The following is a 27,524-nucleotide window of genomic DNA, read 5'->3' as shown; positions in this document are numbered from 1 at the left end:
GGTGCTTGTACTACTCATAAAGTGTATAGTGTTATTTGAAAGTGGTCTTAGATTTGTTGTAAATGTATATTTAAAACTCTAGGCAAATCTTTAAACAATTAAAAAGTAGTATAATTGATATACTAAGAAACATGAGAAAATGGAATCATAAAATGTTCCATTAAAGACAGAGAAGGAAAAAAAAAAAAAGACAGAGAAGGTAGGAAAAAAGGATAGAAGCAAAGAGAGAGAGAGAGAGAGAGAGAGAGAGAGAGAGAGAGAAAGGAAAATGAAAATAAATAGAAAATAGTTACAAATAGGGTAGATATTAATCCTATTATATTAATAATTATTTTCTATGTGAATGGTCTAAATATGCTAGTTAAAAGATAAAGACTCTCAGAGCGGACAAATATACAGGACCTAACTATATGCTGTCTACAAAACCCACATAAAAATAAAGAACCAGATAGATTACAAATAAAGGGAAGGATAAAAACTTGACATGTTAACACTAATAACACTAGTTAATTTCAAAACATATCTCAGAAAAAATAAAAAGTGTAAGAATACACTTGGCAAACTGAATTTAAATTTTAAAAATGTAAAAATAAAAGTAAATAAAATAATTATTGATACGAATCCATCAATACATTGCTGTAATTATGATTTCAAAAAAAAAAAAAGTGTAAGAATAAACAGGGATATTATATGGTGATAAAGGGATTATTCATGAAGACATAAAAATCCATGTTTATGCACCTAACAACAGAACCTCAAAATGCATGAGGCAAAACTGAGATACTTCAAGGAGAAGTAAGTAAATACTATTACAATTAAAGACTGTAGTTGACAGATCCAGTGGCCAAAAAATTGGTAAAGACAAGATGAACAAAAGAGCACCATCAATCAACTGGATTTAATTGACATTTATACAATACTCCATCCAAAAACATCAGAACATATAATCTTCTTAAGTTCCCGTGGGACATGCATCAAAATAGACCATGTTCTAGGCCATAAAACACGTTCTAATAAATTTTAAAAATATAAATCTTACAAAGCATACTCTCAGACAACAATGAAATTAAACCATAAATTATTAACAGAAAGATTGCTAGAAAGCCTTCAAATGCTTGCAGTTAAACAACATAGATAACATATTGTCAAATAAATCTTGAAACATTAAAAAAATACTTTCACTAAAAGACAATAAAAATAGAAGTTATCATAATCTGTAATGCAGTGAAAGCTGTGCTTAGAGGGAAATTTATAGCATTGAATGCACATATTTAAGAAAAGATCTAAAGCCAATAAATTGAACTTCCAAAATGGGAAATGGAAAAAAAAAAGAGCAAATTAAATCCAAAACAACCAGAAGAAAAGAAATACTAAAAAATTACAGCAGAAATCAATGAACTTGAAAACAGGAAACCACAAGGAAATTCAACAAAACTAAATGTTGGTTCTTTGAAGAGATTAATATTGATAAATGTCTAGCCACGCTAATGAAGAAGACGCAAATCACTAAAACAATAAATGAAAAAATGGCTATCACTTCTGATACATGGACTTTGAAAAGATAGTAAAGGAATATTAAAAACAACTCGTCACAAATTTGACAATCTACATAAAATACACCAATTTTTTGAAGGACACAATCTACCAAAAACATAAGGAGAAAAAGATAATCTGCATAGGCTCATATCTATTAAATAACTTGAATCAATAATTGATAATCTACCAAAACAGAAAGCGCCAAGCTAAGATGTTTTCACTAGTGAATTCTATCAAACATTTAAGGAAGAAATGGTCCAACTCCCCGCAATTTCTTCAGAAAATAGAAGCAAAAGGCGTCATTCCTAACATTCTATAAGGCTGGTATTATCCTAGCACCAAAAATCACAAAAATAAAAAAAATAATAAAAATACATTACAAAAATGGAAAAGTATGTATCAATATTCTCATGAACAAAAATGCAAATATCTCCAATAAAATATTAACAATTCATATCCAACACTGTGAAAAAAGAATCATACACCATAGCCAAGTGAGATTTATTCTTGGTATGCAAGGCTGGCTGACCATGTAAAATCCAATTAATGAAACCCAGCATATCAATAGAATAAAACATAAAAACCATATAATCATATCAACAAATGCAGAGAAAGAATTTGACAAAATCTAGAACTCATTCGTTTGAAAAAAAAACAACACAACAAAAACTCTCAACAAACCAGGAATAGAGAGAAACTTCTTCAACTTAGTAAAGAATATCTACAAAAACCCTACAGGTAACATCATATGACATCTATATATGTATATGTATAAATATATATGTAAATATATATGTATATCAGTAATGACAATTGAAATTAGAAATTAGAAATACAGTACCATTGGCATTAGCATACAAAGGTAAACAGTGTGCTAAAAAAAGAAAATAGGTAAGAATTTAACAAAATGAGCACCAGAAGTTTTTTTTTCAGTTTTTTTAGTAATATATTTCATTTGACTAATGATCCAAAATATTACTATCTTAACTTTTAGTTAATATAAAATTATTTTTGACATTTCTTTTATATTCTAATGGAAAATTTTTAATTAAAGTATAGTGACATACAATATTATATTAGTTTCAAGTGTGTGAAATAATGAATCAACAAGTTTATACATTATGCTATATTCTCAAGCGTGGCTACCATCATCACCATACAACACTATTACAATACCATTGGCCACTTCCCTACCCTGTACCTTTTATTCTCATAACTTATTCATTCTAAAACTAGAAACCTGTAAATGAAATGCTCAGCAATAAAAAAAGAATGAGATCTTACCATTTATGACATCATGGATGGACCTAGTAGATATTATGCTAAGTGAAATAAGTCAGATGAACTGAGACAAATGCCAGATATTTATTAAAACAGTGCAAACTCTGATGGAAAATATTGGAGAAGGGACTACACATAGAGAAATAACTCATGTTCATGGATAGGAAGACTCAATACTGTCAAGATGTCAATTCTTCTCAACTTGATCTGCAATTCCAATCAAATCCCTGTAGGTTGTTTTGTGGATAACAAAAGACTGACTCTTAACTTTATATAAAAAGCAAAGATGCAGAATATATATCACAATACTGAAGGGTAAGTACCAGTTTAGGGGATTGATAATACCCAATTTCAAGACCCATTACAAAGTTACAGTAATAAATACCCTACGATGTTGGTGAGGGAATAGACATATGTATCAATGGAACAGAACAGAAAGCCCAGAAATACAATCATATAAATATAGCGACCTGTTGTTCGACAAAGGAGCAAAGGCAATGCAATGGAGAAAGGATAGTCTTCAATAAATGGTGCTGAAAAAACTGGACATCCACATGCATAAGAAAATAAAAATAAAACTAGATATAGCCCTTACAACTTTCACAAGTGTTAAATCAAAATGAGTCATAAACCTAAACGTAAAATAGAAAAGTATAACACTCCTTAAAGATAGCATAGAAGAAAATCTAGGTGACCTTGGGTTTGGCGATGGCTCTTTAAATGCAACAGCAAAAAAAAAAATAAATAAATAACAACACCAAAGCACAATCAATGAAAGAAAAAAAATTGATAAGTTGGACTTCATTACAATTTATAACTTATTTGCAAAAGACACCATTAACAGAATGAAAACAGAAGCCCCAGACTAAGTGAAAATCTTTGCAAAACATATATGATGATGGGCTGATATTCACAATATAATAAGAATTCTTAAAACTCACAGTAAGAAAACAACAACCCAATTAAAAGGTGAGCAAAACTCTGAACAGGCATCTCAACCAAAAAAGATGTACAATGTGCACTTGGCACATATGCATATGAAAAAATGTTCAATATTGTATGTTATTGGGGAATTAAAAATTAAAACAATGAGACATCATGTCTCATAGCATGGCTAAAATTCAAAACACTATAGCACTAAATACTGGTGAGGACATGGAGCAATAGGAGCTCTCATTCATTGCTGGTCAGAATGCAAAATGGTACAACCATTCTGGAAAATTATTTGGGTGTACTTTACAAAGCTAAATATAATCTTACCATATAAAGTCCAGTAATCACTCTCCCAAGGATTTATTTGAATGAGTCAAGAACTAATGCCCACACAAAAACCTGAATACTTATGTTTTCAGCAGCTTTATTCATAATTACTAAATGTGGAAGAAGCCAAGATGTTCTTCAGTTGGTAAATGGATAAATAAACTGTAGTATATTCATACAATGGACTATTATTCCATGATAAAAAAAAAAGCAATGAGCTATCCCATCATGCAATGACTGAGAGGAACCTGGATGCATGTTATGAAGTGGAAGAAGCAATCTAAAAAGGCTGCCTACTATATGATTCCAATTACATGATATTCTGGAAAAAGAAAAACTATGGAGACAGGAAAGGTACAGTGGTTGCCAGGGGTTCAGGAAGGAGAACAGTGGGATGAATAAGTAGAGCACAGGAAATTTTTAAGGTCATAAAACTAATCTGTAGGACACAGTAATGATAGACACATGTCATCATACATTTGTCAAAACCCATAGAATGTACAATACAAAGATTAAACTCTAATGTGAACCATGGACTTCAGTTAATAATAATGCATCAGTATAGGTCCATCAATAATACTAAATGTACTACTCTAATATAAGGTATTAATGTAAGGTATTAATAATATGGAAGAGTGTGAGTAGGATTGAGGTGTTTTGGAATTGTACATTCTGTTTAATCTTTTTACTCTACTCCAAAACCTATGAATTTTTCAAAAAAATCTCTTCTTTAACTAACAGCCACTAACATCTGGCTTCAAAAATAGATATACCAGGATAGCATCAAAAGTAAATGATAAAAACTTTGGGAGTTCTATGGAGGGCTCTGAAGTAGAACTGTAGAGGCTCTTTAATTAAAGCTTTTATGAAATAAACAATATATAAATTAAGCACCAAAAAAATGAAGCTGGAGCAACTCACTTTCCCCTCTACAATTTCATTAATAGGATGGATTCATTGGAAAGCTTTGCAATGTTTTAAGTCAAGAAATAAACAATGCCTACTTTTTAAAAAGTAGACTTCTTCCATTTCCCCCAGCATCTTGAATTCTCCATATTTAAATATTATACACTACAGAATGATCACTGCACTGATATACAATAATTTAAGGCACTGTTACTTTGTCAGTCACTCATGATTTAAGAGACAGTTCTGAAGCCATTGTGCTATTTGGTTTTGTTTCTGCAGTTACTTCACAGTTCTTTTAAATTGCATCATTGTGTATTTGATCTCTCTAATTAATCATAAATTCCTCCCCAAAACACAGAACTTTTGATATAGCAATCTTTCTACCAATGTTAACTGATCAACTTAAAATCTATCCCTGAAGGAAAAATTACTATTTATATCAAAGCTGCTGTAATTATTATTTTTTTAATTTAATTTTTTTATTGGAGTTCAATTTTCCAACATATAGCATAAGACCCAGGGCTCATCCGGTCAAGTGCCCCCCTCAGTGCCCGTCACCCAGTCACCCCATCCCCCTGCCCACCTACCCCTTGTTCATTTCCCAGAGTTAGGAGTCTCTCATGTTCTGTCACCCTCACTGATATTTTCCCTCATTTTCTCTCCTTTCCCCTTTATTCCCCCCTACTATTTTTTATATTCCCCAAATGAATGAGACCATATAATGTTTGTCTTTCTCCGATTGACTTATATCAGCATACAATTAGTTGCTGTGATTGGTCAACTAGAACACTTTCTTTTTGCTGGCCTCTTATTATTTCTATGAAAAGTGTATGAATTCTCTGCATCTCTTTAATATTATTTTAGCATGGCTTTGAGAAATGGAATTGAGTATTGTCTACTTCTTAGGGGGGTCAATAAATACATTCTCTTTTTGTAGGCCTTTGGTTGAATATCTTCTAAGGCACATATCATCATCCTACAATTTAATACATAGTTGTCAATAATTTCCATTGTTAAAAGACCCTTATACTGAGAATACATATGTCTTTTTGCAACTGCCATGTGTTGGTCTCAGTTGCATTACCCCTAGGGTAGCTTGAGTGAGATAGTTCCCTAGGAGGAAGAAGTTAAGGGAGTGCCAAAACACTCAGAAATCAGGAAAAAAAATAATATTAGAAGAATAAAAATTAATGCAGAAAATCTTGAACAAAATATAGAAATACTAAATAAGACAGGCTTCAACAGGGCTAGTCATACAAATACAGAATCAGCTCCTGTCTTTATAGGAAATTTTGATTTCTTGGGGTTCTAGTCATATTTGAACATTGAAGACTCCACCCTCAAAAAGGGTCTGTCTGAAGACATTGAATGTGCCTTCATTTATAGGAACGTCAGTGTGCAAGGCGTGTGCCTAGATATAGCAGTAAACATCCTGTCATGGTTTCTGTTTCAGTTTGCAACACTGCTACTGTGTCTACTTCTTAGAACAGTTCTCTTAAGCTTCTCTGAGCCCCTTTACTGCGAGCCCGTTGCACTAGATCATTTTTGTTTTGTTTTGGTTTTTTTTTTTTTTTTTAATTTTATGATAGTCACAGAGAGAGAGAGAGGCAGAGACACAGGTAGAGGGAGAAGCAGGCTCCATGCAGGGAGCCCGACATGGGATTCGATCCCGGGTCTCCAGGATCGCGCCCCCGGCCAAAGGCAGGCGCCAAACCGCTGCACCACACAGGGATCCCAGATTTTATTTATTTATTCATGAGGGACAGAGAGAGAGAGAGAGAGAGAGAGAGAGAGAGAGAGAGAGAGAGAGAGGCAGAGACACAGGCAGAGGGAGAAGCAGGCTCCATACAGGGAGCCTGACATAGGACTCGATCCCAGGTCTCCAGGATCATGCCCTGGGCCGAAGGCGGCGCTAAACCGCTGAGCCACCTGGCTGCCCGTTCCTGACTTTATTTTAATTGGCTTGGCTTGGAATGTTTTTTTTGTACTTGGGTGAAAAATACCAGAAATATCACCTAATTTGATTTTCAAAAGATGGTGTTCATAGATATGTATTCCTGCAGTCCATACTGGCTTGCTTTAGGGACTAAACCTGGCAAATGTGTTCTATTTTCCTACAAGACCAAGGTAAGCATGGAAAAGCATTTCTCCACATAAACTGACCTGTAAAGGTTTATATTTTGCAGAACCTACTGGATAAGTTCAAATTGTTGATGGAAACAGAGGTTGGGCTGCTAATACAGGAAATAAAAACATTCTTTAAACCTGTTTTGGGCATGAAACTCCTGTCTGCCTCAAGTTGTCTTAGAAATGACAGCCTAAATAATCATTGTGCTTTGGGCTCCATAGCCCAACTATTTAACACCATCAATATTATCTTTATAAACAGGGGTCCACATTTCATAACAGTGTTCTCTAGAAACATGATGATAGGAAATTCAAAGTTGGGTAATTTGTATTGCTGGTATGATTTATTTGTACCTAAAAAGAAAAAGCGTAGAGAATGCAGCATCACCACCTGCAGGAGTGTCTGAGATCACTATTATTTACTTCCTCTCTTTTTTCATAACTTTCTACTGAATAACTATTTTATTCTTCACTTGTATATAACCAAAGCAAGCTAGACACGAGCAGGTATATGTTTATTTGGGAGGTGGGATTAATTTAACAATCAAAGGCTACGTCTATGGTTAGTTAACAAATTACAGGCACTCCATCTTTGGGTAGAAAATAGAGGGTGACCCTCTCTGAAATGGACACAGTAAGAGTTAATGTGAAACTGAATGACATTAATCATTTTGAGATGACTGACTTTGAGGGATGTTCTGTAAATGATTTGCTGTGTAGGCCATGCCATTTCCGCAGGCTTAGCATTGAAACATCAATCTACTGTGAAATGAAACATGAACTGTTATTGTGAACACTAACATATTTGTGAAAAACACAAAAGATGTCTAGAGAGAACACTGAGATAAAAATTTGCTTTTCTGCAAGGAACGGAGGCAATATATCTGGCAGACAATAATGATGATGAGCACAAAACAATTTTGATTTATTGAATATGAGAGAAGCAATATCAGTGACCTTGGGCATATTAATTTGGATTATTTAAACAACTAAAGAAAGTTAATATTATTATTTCTGCTTGAAAAGTGAGCATACTGGGTCTCAGAAATGTCACAAGCCTCATCCAAAGTCACACAGTTGGTATGAAGTTGTGACAGCATTTGAGGTCAGATCTGTCTGCCTCCAGCATGTGGGTCTTTCTCCATAGAAACAGAGATTGGGATGCTAATATAGTGAAAGAAAATATTCTTTCTCAGCCATCCAAATGTTTCCTCCACCAGAATTTCATATTTTTTAGTGAGATAACTCTCAGGCAACATCCTAGGTTAGGCAAAATCTCCACAATATTCTCCAGCTCAGACCCACAAATCTGCAGGTATTTTTAAAAACACCTTTTTTTTTCCCTAAGTGCATCAGTTTTGAAGAGTTTGTGCCCTGAATTAATAAGTCAGTATTCTTATACTGAAATCATCTAATCTATTAATTTATAAGTATTCCCATGTTTTTATTGTTTCCTATGTTAGTTTGAATCTTTGGCACCTGATCAATCTTGGATGAACTACTAAATTCAAATTTCTGAAATGACAAAAATAAAGGATAGATCCATTGGTTTTCTATGGATTATTCTACAGTGTCCTTACAAAAAGGTTTCTCTAAGAGCAATGCCAAAGAAAGACAGACTGCTATAAGGCTTCTCACTGCCCTTGCATATGCTGGGCCTCCACCTCAAATGCATTCACTGCATTGTCTCCTGACAAATTTCCCCTCCTCCTTTAAAATCCAACTCAAATGGCTCTCAATTCTTTTGTGAAATAATTCTGTAATGCCCCAAGTAAAGTCAATCTCTCATTATTTTAAACTTTTGTATAATTCTGCACACACCACTGTTATAGTCACTCAGCACTTTAACAGGAACTCTTTCTGCATCATTCTTTTCTTCTCACCTAGCCTATGAGTTACCTAACCATGTAGATGAAGTCCAGCATCTATAAAGATACTTGGCATAGGAAAAAAATCCTTAAAAATTTTCATAGAAATCACATTTTAAAACCATTCAGTCTTATCTTTGAACACTAGCTTTCAGAAAGATGCAAAAAGATGGATACTTGTTAGGGGCCTACTTCTTTCAAGGGCTTAACTAAAATCACAGTTGCTGAACTGCGTTCACTAAACATTTTTTATTACAATTAAGCTTCTTATTATATCTTTTCCTCTGCTTGCTTCTCTACATTTAATATACCTTCTGCTTATAGAATCATAGGGTGCTTGAAATAACAGTGAGAAATATGGAGCCCCAGAAAGTCAAGGGACTTAACAGAATACTTAACATATCTGAGTAGGAGAGTAAAGCAGAACTCTGGAACTCTGAGCTCCCTGGTTACTCTTTCTAATGGACCATGGTGCTATGAGAATAATAATTAAAACTTTTTAAAGCTTGTTTATAGCTCCTTAACCTACTCAGAAGAAACTTAAAAAAATAATAATTGTAAGGGGCGCTATGCCATGGAAAAAGTTGGCACCAGGCTTGTGCCTTTCCAAACAAAGCCATTCACAAATTTAATGTTAGAAATATAACTGATAGTTATCAGTATCAGCCCTATACTGATAACTGTGGTTTTCTTTTCTCAGTTACAGAGCAATAAAATGTGAGCATGTGTTCATTCATATAAACTGGCTGTGAATAATAAAATGAGGAGATATTGCACTGACCATAATCCGTGTTTTCTGGCTCCCAACAATTTGATGGCCAAAAATAGGGTGTCTGTGGAATAAAAAGAAGTGGAACCCAGGTTAAACACATCCAAAATGAGTAGAGTTCTTGGTTTATGAGCTGTGTTCCTTTTCATCAATTATCTAGAACAGATTGCTAATGATGTATGTTTTTTTAATCCAGGAAAATTACCCGAAGAGGAATTGTAAGGCTTTACTAATATATTTACTTTGCTGAGCAATTGTTCAGTCTCCAAATGTGTGCAGCACAAGCAGGTACTTAAAATGTCATAAATTTGCTGCAATTTTATGTCAAGTGACATAAAGGTAAAAGGTAAAAGGTTTGATTGCATCATTTAAAAAAATTGTTAGCCCACAAACACTAAAAACAGCAGGACTCAGGATGAAATATGTTTAAATATAACAAATTGTTTTCTATGATTCATGTATCTCATTTTTACCTTCAGTAGATCCAAAAGGTCAACCATCAAAATTTTCCCTAAAATCTGGCAATCATTTTTGTCTGGCTTTGTTAATTATATCATACAGCTCTTAACATTATCCAATTAGATTTAAATGACTTTTCTGTCTCACTTTAAAAAATATTTCTCCATAAAACACTTATTATTGCTTTGCATTTTTAAACTGCACAAACCAGAGGTGATTTTTTTAAAAACTAATTTTACTTAATTTTAATTGTTTCAATTTTGATCAATTTGATTGATGTGATTAACAATCAACAGAAATCTCATTCTGTGAAGTTCTAGAAACTGACTGACAAAAGTACAAAGAAATTGTCTTATCGGGAAACCCTGTTATCATCAGCATTTGGTATTTTCTCATAGGCTTTTCTATGCCTGCAGATGGTTATGTATAGCTTCAGACCATGAGGAAACTGGATGACCACATATCTACTCTTTCAAACTTTGATGATGATTCCAGGATTCAATGAAACAAGTAAGTACAGACATCAAACTTGTGGGCTTAATTATATTTATTAGTCAGTTATATTAACTATCCATTTGTATTAAGCATATTTGAGGCAGTCTGATTAACTGGGAATTCTTCCTTCCAAAAGAATCCTTCCTTTGGAAGAGGGATTCTCAATAATGGGGAAAGGATAATTGGGGAGAACTGTTTGAACCTCTGAGCCTTTTCAAACTATGCAAGACTTCCGGGGGATGTGATCTATTTTCTAAATTTTCTTAGAAATTGCTGATCTACTGAATAAAGAAATCTAAAGATAAAGAATAAAGAAATCTACTGATGTTAGTTTGTACACAAGTGAACAAAATGACAAGAACTTAGGTGGGGTGGGGAGAGTTGAAAAACTAGACAAAGGAAGACATTTGAGGATTTTTATGACCCCATTCTCACATGAATCCCACTTGACTCTTTGAGAAATAGAGCTTTGAGGATAAAATTGGGTCAGGATCTAGGGGAACCAGAGGGGACAATGTAGTTAAAATCTTGTGGCCACTAGTTTTTGAGATACTTCTCAAAAGCATTATTCCCTTTATTTTGTGGTGTGTGTGTGTGTGTGTGTGTGTGTGAGTGCGTGTATGTTTGTATATATCTATCTAACTTATAAAATATTTATTCTAGTCAGACAGGTCAGACATATACTTTTTTTCTTCAAAGCCACAAGGAATGTTCTTAGTTGAATTCTTATATTTTTTCTTTATTCTTCTATCATTTACTTTAGTGAGAATCTCCTGACTAAAAATAAAAGAATGAAGTTATTTTATGCTGTGATATTAGGTGGAAATGCCATAAAACCAACATTCTTCACTAACATTGCAAGATATTCTTTCTAGGAAAGGTATTTTAATTTATAGTAAAAAAGAACTTAAAGAATAACACATGTTAATAGTTTATGGAAATTTAAAAATTTATTTTTAAAGTTCAACTAGACTTTAGGACATTTTAATGTATGAATTTCTCTTTTCTTTTCACAGGTGGCTTCTTTAGTTATGATAAAACTGATCCAGCAGCTGCTCAATAACCTTTGTCACATATACTAATGTAATGAAAGTCATGAAATTAGGACCTGGAGAATCACGTCAGATCTCAATTCCAGCTAGCTATTAGAGGATAATTAGACAATTGCAAGTTTACAATAAATACAGAAATCACAAGATTTAAAATGTGCTGAGAAACTGAGACAAATTTACATACTGCAGCATATCAATGAGATTAAATGAAGAGTTCTGTTTGTCTCAAACTCATGCCCTGAAGCTTCTTCAGATTCCTAATGATGGTTAAATCTCAATTATTCACTAGAGGAATAGTAAACATGAGATTGCAAGTTTCCTATTTTAATTCATGATTTTAAAAATTCTGCCTGGGAGCTGAATTTCAGTTCAATGTAATAAAGAACTTTCTGCTGCTTGGAACCAACACAAAAACGCAAGTGGACACCTTGAACAATAATGTGTTTTCTATTATTAGAGCTGTTGAAATATAAACTGATTAATGCCTTCACAGACATTAAAGCAGAAATTCAATTATTCCTGACTTTTCTGGAGTGTCTTTTGTTTTTTTTTAAATCTTGGTTTTAAGATCCTATGATTATTAGATTTACAAATATGTCACATTTAGATACTATTTAAAATGTGAATAGGTCATTAAAATAGTAGTGACATAATACATCTACCATTTGTACCCATTCCCTTGTCTTGTTCTAAAGCTCTTTAAAAACTGTCTTTCCTTTCTCTAGAATATAGTTGGCCCATTCCCAACTCTGCATATTTTTGACCCATGACCATGACTAAGACATGTAAACCTTGTCTGCCTACTAATTTCAGTCTGGGAATGACAAGAGCAGAGTTAAAGATTGCAAATTATGTTACTCACTCAAGACATCATCATCAACTTTGATCCATTTCTGAGCTAGTTTGCTTTAAGGAAAAAATTTAAATTAGATAAGTCTCCAGAGATAAACAGATTATATTCAATGCTTCCCTCATAGATATATATATTCTTTTACACAGAGATGATTTTACTTGTAATACTGACTGCAAAGATAGATAAAAATTGTTATACTGGCAAAAAGAAAAATCCTTTCATTCAGAATTTGTGAGATTTTTATTAGGCCTAAAGTTTACTTATAGTCTCTATATGAAAAAATTTTCAGAGAAAGTGAGATTATATGGAAAATATAATCCTGCAGTAGGAAAAAACTCCTTTAAAAAATAAAAAAGTGTTACAAAATATTGTGTTTGCTAATCACTAATAGTTTTTATTTATTGTAAGTTACCTTTAGGACTACAGGTTACTTTAACTTATTAATAAGCTATTTTAAGCTACCATTACTTTAACTGTATAGGATAATGCTCCTTTATTTTAAAGCCTTTTAAAATCAATTAATTTAACTAATTTATTTTGTTCATGATTTCAGGAGACTGTTTTATCCCCTAGCTATTCGGTGCATAAAGCTCTCTGACTATTTGTCTTGGATAAAAAGGGTCCTAAGGAAGTGGCAGTGAGAGTGTTATAGGAAGACAAAGATCTTTATATGTTTTAAAAACATATTTCTTCTTTGTTCTCTATTTGTCCAACCAAGTTCTTTGGCACCCAAGTTACTATTTTGTCATTTGTAGATACAGAACATCTAATGATATTTAGAACAAATGAAAAAAAATGCTCCAATGTCTACGAGTTTGACAATGGGGACAATCCTCTAAAAATACCTAGAGCTAAACTCTGAACTCTGGTATTATATGTGCCTTAATTTTATGACCTAGAGTTCACCAGTCAGTTATTAATGAACCATATTGCCTAATGAAATGTAGAACATACTTCAGGGAAATCATTGTGATATTGTCAACTACATGCTCAAGGACCAAAATCAGAGTCCACAATCATTTCTGAAAGAATAATAGCAACTGTCTCATTTGAAACTAACCTAAACAACTCTTCTCAGTTCACATATCATCTACGGTATAGTTCTGTCTCAGATGAATGCACACACACAAAGCATCATACACATCAGGTTTCACAGTCTTCTTGTACAAGGGCCTCAGATACCAACATGAAGAGGGCTTGTATAATTAGCTAAATTCTGTGTTGGATCTTCAAGCATTCCCATGAGAATTTGCTTGGACTGAAGACAGTCTTGTACCATGGATAGGGTCCAGAGTATAATCAATTCATTTACACCTCTCAACTTCCTTCCCAGTGGCTAATGCAGCTTATGCATGAAAACTCTTCCATGTCCTGAATTCCAGAAAGCCACTCTGAATTTTTCTCAAGCTTTAATATAAAACATAACTTCAATCATCACACAATTCAGCTTTCACAAATCGTCTTAACCAAGCACATTCTATTTTTCCCTGCTTATTTTTTCCTGTCTTATATTTAACATTTGTTAGTTTCTAACTAGAATAAATCAAATACAATAAGTCATATTTTCAAAACTTTTGTAAAAACTATCAACAAACAAAATGCAGACTTCTAATTTACCGTTAAGGAATATTTTCATTAAACTTACCTGAAACCGATAAAAGGTGCCATCATCTTTGAGTGTGAGGACGTGATCTGAGATCGGAAAGAAGTAGCCATGGGCAGCCATTAATGTTCCCAAATGGAGAGCCTCCACTGTTTCATGAAGACAAACAAACAAAAATATATACAAAAATCTTTTTTTAAAACGTTAATTTACAGGAGTATAGGATTTTATCTTGTTCCCTTTTGAGCACATTCTTACATACAAATTCTTAGCATCCTAAACAACTTGGCTCTAAAATTTTTCTTTTTCCAGCTCTTTCACAGAAGGTACTAAGGCAGCTCTTGTTCCTAGTAGTAACTGTGCAATGACCAACCACACAGCATGATGACCAGTGCACAAGACCATAATGCTATGGGACATTGAGACTGGAAGGTTAGTCTAAAGTCACAGAACCTGATGCCTTCATTTTATAGATGGGATATATTTTGCTATGTTAATAGTCTTCCACAAACAATTATATTTGGCATTTATATAGCACTTTAAACTTTTTAAAAGTGTTCTCACTTGCATCACTCCCCAGACTATATAATGGAAAATCTGATATTATAAGCAATTTTTCTAATGATATGTGTTATTATTACATGATGTCATCAGGGAAAGTTAAGGCATCCAAAACCATTTTTTTTTGCTACGTTAAGTGAGTGCTAAGCAATCACTTATGCCACTTTTATACTCCTGTGATCATCTGGACTGCTGTAGCTTCTAATACTCTATATTCAGTGTTCTAGATATGGACCATGGAGAGGTTCATTTGACAATGAAAAGCTTACATTCTTCCAGAGGGCTGAGAAACAGCTGGAACATAACACTATGATACTCATTCTCCTTTCATAGCAGTCACCAATTTCTTCCAATAAAATGGTTAATAAAATTTGGTCAACAAAGTTACTATTAAATTTGTGCAAGAACAATATAACGTGTCCTAACTTAGAGTCTGGAAATCATGGAACTATGTGCACAATAGTTTTTCAGTCCATCAGGAAGTTGGATTTATTGATCTTTTTTGCATCCTTATTTACAATTTACTTATGGATTTATTTCTGTTTCTTAAGTAAAAATGGTTCTTTAACTCTAGAATTCTTTTTTTTTTTAAAGACTTCTTTTTATTTATTCATGAGATACACAGAGAGAGAGGCAAAGACATAGAGGGAGGGATCTCTGGGTGGCTCAGCGGTTTAGCACCTGCCTTTGGCCCAGGACGTGATCTTGGAGTCTCCGGATGAAGTCCCACATCAGGCTCCCTGCATGGAGCCTGCTTCTCCCTCTGCCTGTGTCTCTGTCTCTCTCTCTTTCTCTCTCTCTCGAATAAATAAATAAAATCTTAAAAAAAAAAAAAGACGTAGAGGGAGAAGCAGGCTCCTCACAGGGAGCCTGATGCAGGACTCAATCCCCAGACTCTGCGATCACACCCTGAGCCAAAGGCATAAGCTCAACTGCTGAGTCACCCAGGCATCCCTTAACTCTAGAATTCTTATAGTAGTTCCAGGACTGGGTGGATCTATCTGTTTTTCCAGCTATCAATTCTGCAGAGCTTTGATACCAAGTCACTAAACTGCTTGGTATGGTGCAGCTAAGCATAAGAAAACTGCCTCTCCCCTCTATCCTCCCATGTCTATATGGGCCAATAATAAAATAATCATTAAATTTTATCCGCCATGAGGTACTATAGTGCCCCTTTTAATTGTCATCTAGTATCGTGCAAATATTTCAGTTGGTAACTTCTACTTCCGGACTCTCATTGTGTTGTCTTGTCAATAATAAAGAAGAATTGTCAATGATCCTCTCTGCCATGCCCTCGGAAGACTGTTATTAAGGGTCCCAGCCATCCTCTTATCCAACTTCCAATAGAGTCCCTCCCTGCATAGAATGTTCTTTTTTTTACAAAGGAGCAATTTTTCATTATATATATATATATACTATATATATATATATAATATTTATCATGTCTGCATTCTTTTAGCTCAAAGTGAAGACCTTATCAAAGTCTGTGTTGCTTACAGGTATATACCCACATGTTCCATGACTCTTGCTGAAACTCAGGAGCTAGTTGGGTGTTACAGGATGAACAAAACCTTTGGAGATACTCACTAACTTTTGTTCTTAAACTCTGTGCTATTAAGAAAGGTAGTAACCCCACTCTGCAGGGTTGATATGAGAATCAAACAAGAATATATGTAAAGAAGTTGGAAAAGTGCCCCATGCATAGGAAACATTCAATAGATGGTAGCTGTTGTGCTTCATTATTTACACATGAATTCATGTCACTTTTATCCAAAGCACTATTAGGAAATCCACTCACATAAAATTTGCCTCAACTAGGCTGAGGGAGAGAAGCTGGCAGTCCTAAATAGCATCCTAAATAGCCACTTAAATATTATTTTGTGTGTGTGGATTGTTTATAAAATTGAAATAGTGAAAGAGTCTATAAGGATTTGTGGCCCATAACAATGAGCAGATGCTTACAGCCTTGCTCATATTCTGAGTCCCTGGATGCTCCTGTCAGGTAGCCACCAGTCAGATCAACCCATTATATCTGTTTTAGAATTTCCAAGTCAGGTGGCCCAACTATCTTGTTATAACCATCTTTATTAGTTTTATTCCCAGCAGTGTGTGGCCTAGAAAAATATTATTAGCACTGCTTTCCAGAAATGGAATTGAGTTATGGCACATGAGAAAGTTTGCAGAAAATAGATTCAAGAAAGGAAAACTGAGATGCCCAGAAGATAAATAGTAAAAGGCTCTGAACTCTAATCATAGGAATGAGTGTAACTAAAACAAAATAAACAGCAAAAATCAGTGGGGTGCTAAAGGGCTGAAGAGGATTAGAAAAATATAGTGGAAGTAAATAAAGCAAAGCTGCAGAAAAAAAATCAGAAGCAAATAAACATAAGCATGTTCTTACCTTCCTGCATCCATTAGATACCGATTCTGAGAGAACATACATTTTTAGAGGGCTGGATGCACATCTGCCAGTTTTCCTCAGGTAGCACTACCATATGTGATCAGATTGTAGAAGTCATATGCTTTGTCACAGGACCACCAGACAATGTGGCTCCAGGACAGAAAAAATGCTTAGAGGAAAAGTCAGGGAGTCAAGGTAGACTGTCTGCTTTATTTCAGACTGTAAGCTTGGAACTTAGCATATCACGAGTAAAAGTAGCTATCGAAACCATATTCTTTGAATGAGTAAATAAGTAAATAAATTTATGAATCAAAGACACAACAAAAATATGAAAAATGGAGTGCTGCATGACAAAAGATGAAACTAGTTATTTTGTGCTGTGATGATGAGCAGCTTGTTCAGCTCTTCCAAGATAATGCAGATGTTCACGATCTTATTTCAAGATACTTTTATAAGCCATTGAGGTGGGGCTGTGATAGGTATTCTATTGGAAGAAAAGGTAATAGTGAGATTAATGGCCTATGCACCACTAACCGATCTGAGAGAGCATGAGGTAGTGTTCTCAAGGCTGAACTATTTATTGCTGGTGATAAAGATGAAGCTATACTTCCCCATGGTCCTTCTGCTTCTGAATCCCAGCACAGCCTTAACCTAATAAGAATCCAGAGGACCGCTGACAGTCTTGGAACAAAGTGTTGAAAGAGTTTAATGAGTAATCCATCAAGATCGCCCTCCCAATAATGACACACCAGATGGCTTCACAACATTATGCTTCTCGGCAAAATAATCACTAATTAATCTTGTACATGTGTTATTCACGTCACCCACACAGCTAAATAAAGTTCAACAAACCTACCATAAAATTCTAGTTTATTTTTCTTTTGGGTAGTCAAGCCATGAATAAACTGAGAAAAATCTATCTCCAAACAACTGTTACTATGTGAACAGCCTGGTATAGCTTTGTTAAGTCTGGTGTACTCATCGTATTACTTCACCCCAACCCTGAAGCAATAGAATTATCAAAATCCTTTAAAAGCAAAGAGAATTCTGCATAACATAATTTACTTTTGAATCACAACTACTTGAGAAAGTTAATAGGATGAAAAGCATATTATAAAATAGGCTTGTATTGTTCAGTGATAGAATTCTATACTCAGTTCTATACTTACAACACATTTCAAAACTGAATAATATTTTTCTTATCCAGAGGTCCAATTCTTGTCAGCCCCCCTAATACAGTCCATAATTTTGAAGTGATGGAAAATGCCTCTGAGTCAAGAAAATAGTAATAAAAAACCTCACTAAATTATGTTTTTATTCCTATCATATTATTTATTTTTATTTTCTGCATATGCAATAGCAAATGGGATTGTTTCATTATTAGCACACAGCATACTTGATGTGGTAAATATTACTAGTGTGTGAGGAGAAATATTTCAGAAGGAAACCCACTCAGAAAAAAATGACATCTGATGATATGATATTAGGGAGTGTAAAAGCTAAAAAGCAGACAGAGGTTAAGTTACTAAATAGTAAAATAACAGGCATTCATCATGATGTTTCTGAGTCATAAAGATTCTGTTGAGCTTATTACTCTCTGTTTAAAAAGACACAGAAGTGGTTATTTTAGAAATACTTTAAAATATTATAACTTTTTTTTTTTTTTTTTAGAATTGGCACTTGGAAAGGTAAGGTTAGTCATGTGGAAAAATTAAATACGCAACACATTTTGTTCTCCAAAGCCAAATAAAAGTAAACTGTTACTATATTTAGGAATTTCTGAGGTAAGTACATTTTCTCAATAGTAAGAGTTAAAGAAGTAAGTAACTGGGCTTTCATCTTTTTTTTTTTAAGCACCATTTCCACATAGAAAAATCAAGTGGTACTTGCTTTTTAGCAATCATAATCAGGATGTAGCAGTGAATAATATGGTGATATAGAATAATTAAGGTAAAATAGATTCCATTTGGAAGAAATAAAAACAGAGGCATAGGTTAGATTAACTTTGGGGAGTGCACTAAGTAATGAAGACAAGTAAATAATATTTCCAAACAAAGAAGCAGAGTACAGAGGTGAAGCAGCCAAGCTGTACAAGCCTGCTGCCTGGGTTCAAATCCTGACTCCTTCACTTGTTGGCTACGTGACTTGGCAGCAGACTTACATTCCCTGGGCCTGAGTGTATTCATCTGTAAAATGAGGATAATAACATATGGATGTCAAAATTTGGTTGTGAGGATCAACCGAGATAATATGTGTAATGTACTTAAAATAAGGCCCCTAACATAGAAGTGTTCCAAAACTGGAATTATTATCAGTTAGTTGATACAAAAGGATGCTTTCAATAGCACTTAGTGTAGTTTAGTCCAGTGCTAAGGCAATGAGGGAACTGGTAGCTAGTGTTAAAGCTTGTATTCTACATGTTAACATGTTAACAGTCATGTTAAACACTTACAGTTCAACATCTTTAAAGTTCTCCAGGTGATCAGATTGGGGGTCTTTTGTGTACAGACGATGAATCTGCTCTGGAATACATTTCCATTTTTTCCTAGATAGCAAAGAACACTACCAAAAATTCCAAAGGTTTGGTATTATAATTACAGAGAAAGATTTCCAAAGGTAATATATTCTGCACACTGGGTTTACAATCCAAAATCTGACAATGCCAGACATCACTGGGAAGGCTCATGGTTCAGGAGAGAGGTGGGCAGAGGTGACTGCTGAGGAACTGACAATGCTGATAAATAATGGTGACAGAGGAATCATAGAGACAGCAGCCAGAACACAATGAATTATTAGGGAAGCATGTTTGCTCAGGACTCAAAAAAATCCCTTTAAGAAAAACCAATTGGCATGATCATAAATCAGTGGCCCTTTTCATACACACAGAGTGGAACAGTCTGGTTGCCTAATATCAGCAGATATGACACCTTAAGAAATTATTTAAATATGAAGAGAGAGACCAGAGTTGTGAAGAACTGGTTTAAGAATTGTCCACATAAAGGGCACCTGGGTGGCTCAGTAGGTTATTTCTGACTCCCGATATTGGCTCAGGTCATGAGATTAAGCCCCATGTGAGGTTCAATGCTCAGTGCAGAGTCTGCTTGAGATTCTCTCTCTCCCTCTGTTCCTCCCCTCCATAAATAAATAAACAAACAAATAAATAAATAAATAAATAAATAAAATCTTTTTAAAAATCTAGGTTCTGTAATTATTACATGGTATCAGGATGTTCATTTCACAGCTAGTATATCCTTCCATATAACCAGTAGTTCTATCATTGTAAAAAATAACTGAATCTTAACAAGACTTTATATTTATATATGTCAGAGGTGCATAGAATGGTATCCAGATGAGAGAAAATCACTTTGAGTTCATCCAAAAACTATGCAAGGAAATCATTATTTTTTAAATGTTTTTATTTTTTTAATAAATTTATTTTTTATTGGTGTTCAATTTGCCAACTTACAGAATAACACCCAGTGCTCATCCCATCAAGTGCCCCCCTCAGTGCCCTTCACCCATTCACCCCCACCCCCCACCCTCCTCCCCTTCCACCACCCCTAGTTCATTTCCCAGAGTTAGGAGTCTTTATGTTCTGTCTCCCTTTCTGATATTTCCCACATACTTCTTCTCCCTTCCCTTATATTCCCTTTCACTATTATTTATATTCCCCAAATGAATGAGAACATATAATGTTTGTCTTTCTCCAATTGACTTACTTCACTCAGCATAATACCCTCCAGTTCCATCCACGTTGAAGCAAATGGTGGGTACTTGTCATTTCTAATGGCTGAGTAATATTCCATTGTATACATAAACCACATCTTCTTTGTCCATTCATCTCTCGATGGACACCGAGGCTCCTTCCACAGTTTGGCTATTGTGGACATTGCTGCTAGAAACATCAGGGTGCAGGTGTCCCGGTGTTTCATTGCATCTGTATCTTTGGGGTAAATCCCCAACAGTATGCAAGGAAATTATTGTGGAAAGCAACATTCCCTCTAAAATTCAGCATACATGCTCAACTGCAGGTCATGGGATTAAATTCTAATCCTAATTTAGCTCTGTGATTGTATATCTTGAGTAAATCATTTTGTTTCTCTGGACCTTAGAGTCAGCATCCATAAATGCAGGGCTGGATCACCAAATTCTTTCCAACTCTGACTCTACAGTGTGCAACCAACCTTCAAACTGGAAATCATGGCAAAAATGCTGCCTCCCTAGTTTGCCTCTTGTCAAAGGGAAATCGATTTTTCTTCCTTTCATATATAATCGTGCCATGTCCATGGCCAATATTCCAAAAATTAGAATTGCACGTTATAAAATAGAGTACTTGATTTGAATTTCATTTGTTTAAAACTCAATCTTCATGATGATCTAGGGCTGATATGGTAAATAATTTCGTGTGCACAGAGCAAATGACATACTTATTTAAATAGATATGAACTGGACTGATATGTGTGTTCTATTTATATATTTTCTAAAGCTAGTTGCAAAAATGTTGGCATGATATGGGAATAACCAGTAACACACCCAATGTAACAAGATGCCCTGAATGCATTTGGTTTGAAAATTAAAAGTCACTCCCAAAGAATAAGCAACATAGTCTTCTGATAATACTCATTAACAGCTTCTCTAAACATATTTAAACCATGATTAAGACTAATTTCAAAGCTACAGCCTTAATCATAGAAATAGAGTTATTATGAAATTTCTAAACAAAGCCAGATGTAATTTCCTTTAATATATATTTTGCAGAAGTCAATGCTTCCACTGGGAGAGAAATTTGGGACACCAGTACAGATGTCTGAAACTCTCTAGATCATCTTTATCACCTGATGTCTTTTTTAATTTTAATTTTATTATTTTTTTTAATTAAGTAGGCTCCATGCCCAGTGTGGAGCCCAATGTAGGGCCTAACTCACAACCCTGAGATCAATACCTGAGCTGAAATCAGGAGTCTGACACTCAACTGACTGAGCAAAGGCACTCCACTTTATTTTATTTTTAAAATAAAAAACCTAGTTTATAAAAACACATACACTTACCAGTTCATTTTCTTATGTTTGTGTCTATATGTCAGTTTATGTGTTTGTTGGAAAACAACCTGGAAATAAGCAACTTCTAGGAATACCTGAATTCTAATATACAATACATGCCATGGATATAATCAATAGAGATGGTCCCTTGCAAGGAACAAAGTTTGGAAACCAAAGGGGATAAATTTATTAAATGAGATGCATTCATTAAAGTAGTTGCTCTTTTTGCTGTTTCAAAGCAGCACAACTATCCATCAATAATTTGATTTTAATTTTAAATACCACAAAAAAATCATGACTATTGCACAATAGTGACTACTACTATTGGCTACTGTGACTACTGCACAGTAGTGAGAATAAGGCAGGTTCAGAAACCAGAATGAAGAAATACAAATGAGCTAATTAAAGGATTAACACCCCCTAGGAAAAAAGTCTCTATTTTCACACAATAAGTCAGAATGTAAACACCAGATGTTTTTAAAGGATTAAAATCAAATTTAAAAATATATGGCTCCATAAGTTTCTTCGAATAAAGTATGTAGATAGCTCTACTTCCAGAATTCTGTATGTGCACCTGCTGGACAGAGTCAAGCAGTTTATGGGGCAATAGTCAGAGCACAGACTTTGAGCAACGTTATCCAGCTTTGCTGCATATTAGAAATCCTCTACTTTCAGATACTTGAATTTTTAAAATTTTCACTATCATGAACACCAAAGTGATAAATAAATATTCTTACAACATAGTCATTGCACATATCTACAGCTCCACTTCTCCCCTGAATTCCCATATTGTATTTCCAAGAGCCTCTGTGACATCTTCACTTGAATACTGAATAGGCATCTTGTATTTATCTTGGCAAAACTGAACCATTGACTTTCATCTCAAATCTGCTCTTCTTGCAGTCTTTCTCATATCAGTAGATGTCAGAGATTTTCATTCAGCTTCTCAAGCCAAAACACTTGAATTGTTTTTCATGTCTGTCTTTCCCTCACTTATCACATCCAGTCCAGGAGCACATTCTGATAATCATTCCTTGTGAACCCAGAATGTACACATCCCCCTCACCAAATCCAAGCTTGTATCTCTTGACTGAATCACTGAGATAATATTCAGACTAGTTTCTATTCATGCCCTGCTCTTTGTCATATTGATTATTTTAAAATGTAAATCCAGCAATTCCACTTAAAGGTACTTATCTGAAGAAAACACTTTAAATAGACATACATACCCCTATGTTCACAGTAGCATTACTTACAATAGCTAAGATATGGAAGGAACCCAAGTATCCATCAATAGATAAGTGGATAAAGAAGATGTGATCTCTCTCTCTCTCTCTCTCTCTCTCTCTCACACACACACACACACATAATGGAATATTATTACTCAGCCACAAAAAAGTAAGAGATCTTGCCTTTTGTGATAACATGGGTGGACCTAGAGGATATTACACTAAGTGAAATTAATTCAGACAGAGAAAGCCAAATACCATATTATTTCATCTATGTGTGGAGCCTAAATAGCAAAACAAATGTACAAACAAAACAAAATAGAAACAGACTCATAGATTCAGAGAACAAAGTGATGGTTACCAGAGAGAAGGGGTTGGGGGATGGATGGAATTGGTGAAGGGGAGCAAGAAGTTCAATCTTTCAGTTATAAAATGAATACAACACAGAAATATAGTGTATAGTGTACAGCATAGAGAATATAGTCAATAATATTGTGACACCTTTGTATGGTGACAGATGGTAACTTGGCTTACTGTGGTGAGCATTTTCTAATGTATATAATGTATATATACTGAATAACTGCATTATGTACCTGAAATTAAAACAATAGTGTATGTCCATTATTCTTCAATAAAAATGTAAATCAGATCATGTTATTCTTAGTAAAACCTTCCAGTAAGTTTTCATATTTCTCAAAATAGAGCTCAAATTCCTTGAGTTGGCCTTAGAAAATCCCACATGATCTGGCCACCAGTTACTTCTCTTTCTTCTGTATTATCCACCCCTTCTCACAGCTTGCTCTAGCACACAGACCTTCTTGGTGTACCTCAAATATACCAGGCACGTGCCTGCCATGAGGCTTTGCATTTCCTGTCTTCTCTGCCTGGAATGCCAGCACTTTTCCTCCAAAGAACTAAACATCTCACTTCATTCCTTCAATTGATCTTCTGTCAAAGCCACCACATCAGACATTCCATACCTGACACAGTATAAAATAGGATTCACTCTCTACATATCTCTACATATCCTTTTACTACTTTGTCTTCTCTTCATGGCACTCATCACCACTCTTTGTATGACACATTTATCTATTTATTATTAATCTTTTCAAATGAACATGTAAGCTCCGTGTGAGCTGGAACATTTTTAAATTGTTTTTCATTTATTTAATTTTTTGCTTTGCTATTGTATCAATGCCTTAATTTTCTGTAATATTACAAGCATCTAAAAATATATCAGCAAAAACAGACACACGAATCTTATATTATTTCATAGAAAAATTCTTAGAAATAATATAATGGAGTCAAAAGTTACAGACATTTTTAAAGCACTGCTATATATTGCAAACTTCTTTTCTAAAAATGCATATAATTTAAATTCTCACCAGGAGGTTATAAATGTAAAGTTGTGGACCATTTAGCATTAGGATTTATCTCCTCATTCTTCATTTGCTGGAATAAATGGTGTCTTGTTTTAGTTTGAATCAATTTGAGTTGTACCTACATACTGAATTTTAGCTAAAGCAAAGTCTTATTATATCTAGTATGAGTGAAGGAAAAATATGTCCAGAGTTACTGGTGAAGGCTTTGAGAAAGAATGGGTCAGGCATGGAAGGGTATTAGACTTCTGGGAAGAGTGATGTCCTACAATTTCTCTCCAATTCTCCTAAAAATTCTTTCCTTTCTAATTCTTCACTTTGTTCCCTACACTTATATATCTTAAATAGTTAATTAAATTATAGCCCCTTTTTATTTCCTTTAATTTTTTCTGTTATTGATTCATAGTATCTTTTAGCAATTTACTCCATGAGCCTTCATTTCTTCATGCATCCATCCATTCATTCATCCAACCATCCATCTATCCATACATCTTGCTATCCATCTAACATATAATTTTTCACTTTCTGCTTCATTTCATTCCATGGACACAAAAGTGTATATCACATTCTCTCTGTTTCTATCTTCAAAAATCACAATGGAGTAGAATAATTATGCTTTAAAAAGCAAACAATGACTTCTGGTTTCAATTGAGACATGATAAAGAGCTTAGAAGGTATCACTTCTATCCTTACAAGAAGGAAAAGCTGAAGGTGAAGATGAACTTTTCCTGGAGCATTCTGACAAGTGAGGTTGCAGGACACACCTTCAACCTGAAAATCTGTGGAGATAGGCTCCTTCAGAGACACAGCCCAGATTTACTTACTTGGAGCATCACTTCATCTTTTCTTTCCATTAGTGATAAAGCTAACAAAATATATATAGGATCTATCTGGAAAAAATAAGAAAACACTGACTAAAGAAATCAAATAAAAATTTTAAGTGGAGATATATTTCATGTTCATGCACTGGAACACTATTTTTAGGGTGGGTGCCATTTTGTTTCAATTTGATCTACAGATTCATTACAATATCAATCAAAATCCCAGCAGGCTATTTTGTAGATGCTGACAGAATGATTCTAGAGTTCATATAAAAAGGCAAAAGACTCAGAATAACCAACAAAATACTAAAGAATAAAAACAAAGTTGGAAGATTCACATTATATGACTTCAAGACTTACTTTAAAGCTACAGTAATAAAGATAGTATAGTATTGGTGAAGCAATAGATAAACAGATGACCAGAACAGAATATAGAACCCAGAAATAAACCCACACAAATATAGGTAATTAATCTTAGACAAAGGTGCAAGGGGTATTTAATAGAAGAAAGGATACTTTTTTCCCAGCATTATTTGTTATTTTCCATAATCAATTGTTGTGTACAAAGAAGCCAAATGAACCTAGACACACACCTTATCACTGATGATGTAAAGCTCACTGTAAAGTGACGTCCCCTCCCCTTTCATACTATTCTCTGAAAACAAGTTACTAAACATAGCCCAAACTTAAAGATGTAAGGAGTCATGCTTAATTTCATTCAAGATAAATATATACATAAATTATTTGGAATTTTTTGGCAGAGGAAGCTTTGTTTATATTATATTATATTATATTATATTATATTATATTATATTATATTATATTATTTGTTTATCCCTTTATTTATTTTATTTTTTTTTAAATTTTTATTTATTTATGATAGTCACAGAGAGAGAGAGAGAGAGAGAGAGAGAGAGGCAGAGACACAGGCAGAGGGAGAAGCAGGCTCCATGCACCGGGAGCCCGATGCGGGACTCGATCCCGGGTCTCCAGGATCGCGCCCTGGGCCAAAGGCAGGCGCCAAACCGCTGCGCCACCCAGGGATCCCTATCCCTTTATTTATATCAGCATAAACCAATGGATGTAGATTTTATACTTTAAGATATAATCCAATGCTACTTGATTTATTTTGCTGCAAAAATTGTTCCATCTCTGGCTACTGGGAACTCTTTCAGTTGGCTCCTTTGTCACTTTGGCATCTGTCCATTATTATGTGTACTCTTAAATGCATATTACTAACTAAAAGAAGCCAGTCTAAAATGATTGTAGACTGTATGATCTATATGTCATTCTGGAAAAGACAAAGTAATGAGATGGTAAATAGATCAGTTGTTGACTGATGTGATGAAAATGACATTTTATCTCTGGTTTTCCTCCCCCAAACCTAAAATCCTGGTCTAATCATGTAAAAGAAAACAAAAAACAAAACATCAAACAAATTCCCACTTCAGAGACAGTTTATAAAATATTTGACAATTACCCAAAACTGTCAAGGTCACCAAAAACAGGAGAGTTTAAGAAACTCTCACAGTCTAGAGATGGTTACCAAGACATGACAACTAAATGTAATGTGGTAACTTGGATGGGATCCTGGGACAGAGGAAGGGCATTAGGGAAAAAGGAAAGAAAATCTGAATAAAGTATAGACTTTAGTTAATCAGTATCAATATTTGTTCATTAGTTGTGACAAATGTATCATACTAATGTAAGACATCAATAACAAGGGAAGGGGAATAGGAGATGGGCAGACAGCAATCAATGGAATTTTATTCAATAATGTGGGAGAGTTTATATTGTTTTCAAGCACTCTGAATAAAGGCAATAGAAAAAGAGAGATGAAAGATGTATCAGTCACCTCCCCAAAGGGCTTCCAGCCTGGCTG

General features: G+C 34.4%; 1 protein-coding gene across 8 annotated transcripts in view; it reads right to left on the bottom strand.

Moving 5' to 3' along the window:
• RGS7 (regulator of G protein signaling 7) overlaps positions 1-27,524 on the bottom strand; it is a 501,308-nt gene that overhangs the window by 111,206 nt on the left and 362,578 nt on the right. For 6 of the 8 annotated variants that reach the window (XM_072732891.1, XM_072732892.1, XM_072732894.1 and 3 more), the window contains 2 exons: positions 14,255-14,361; positions 9,763-9,814 (listed from right to left, as the gene is read on the bottom strand). The exons of the other annotated variants lie outside the window; for them this stretch is intronic. In XM_072732891.1, the coding sequence (XP_072588992.1) occupies positions 9,763-9,814; positions 14,255-14,361 (159 nt within the window). The remainder of the gene's footprint in view (positions 1-9,762; positions 9,815-14,254; positions 14,362-27,524) is intronic. 8 annotated transcript variants of the gene reach the window in all.

The sequence above is a fragment of the Vulpes vulpes genome, chromosome 13 (assembly GCF_048418805.1).
Source record: "Vulpes vulpes isolate BD-2025 chromosome 13, VulVul3, whole genome shotgun sequence".
In the NCBI taxonomy this organism is placed as follows: Eukaryota; Metazoa; Chordata; class Mammalia; order Carnivora; family Canidae; genus Vulpes; species Vulpes vulpes.
Note: the sequence above shows the minus strand (reverse complement) of the source record. Positions and strands in the feature narration are given on the sequence as shown.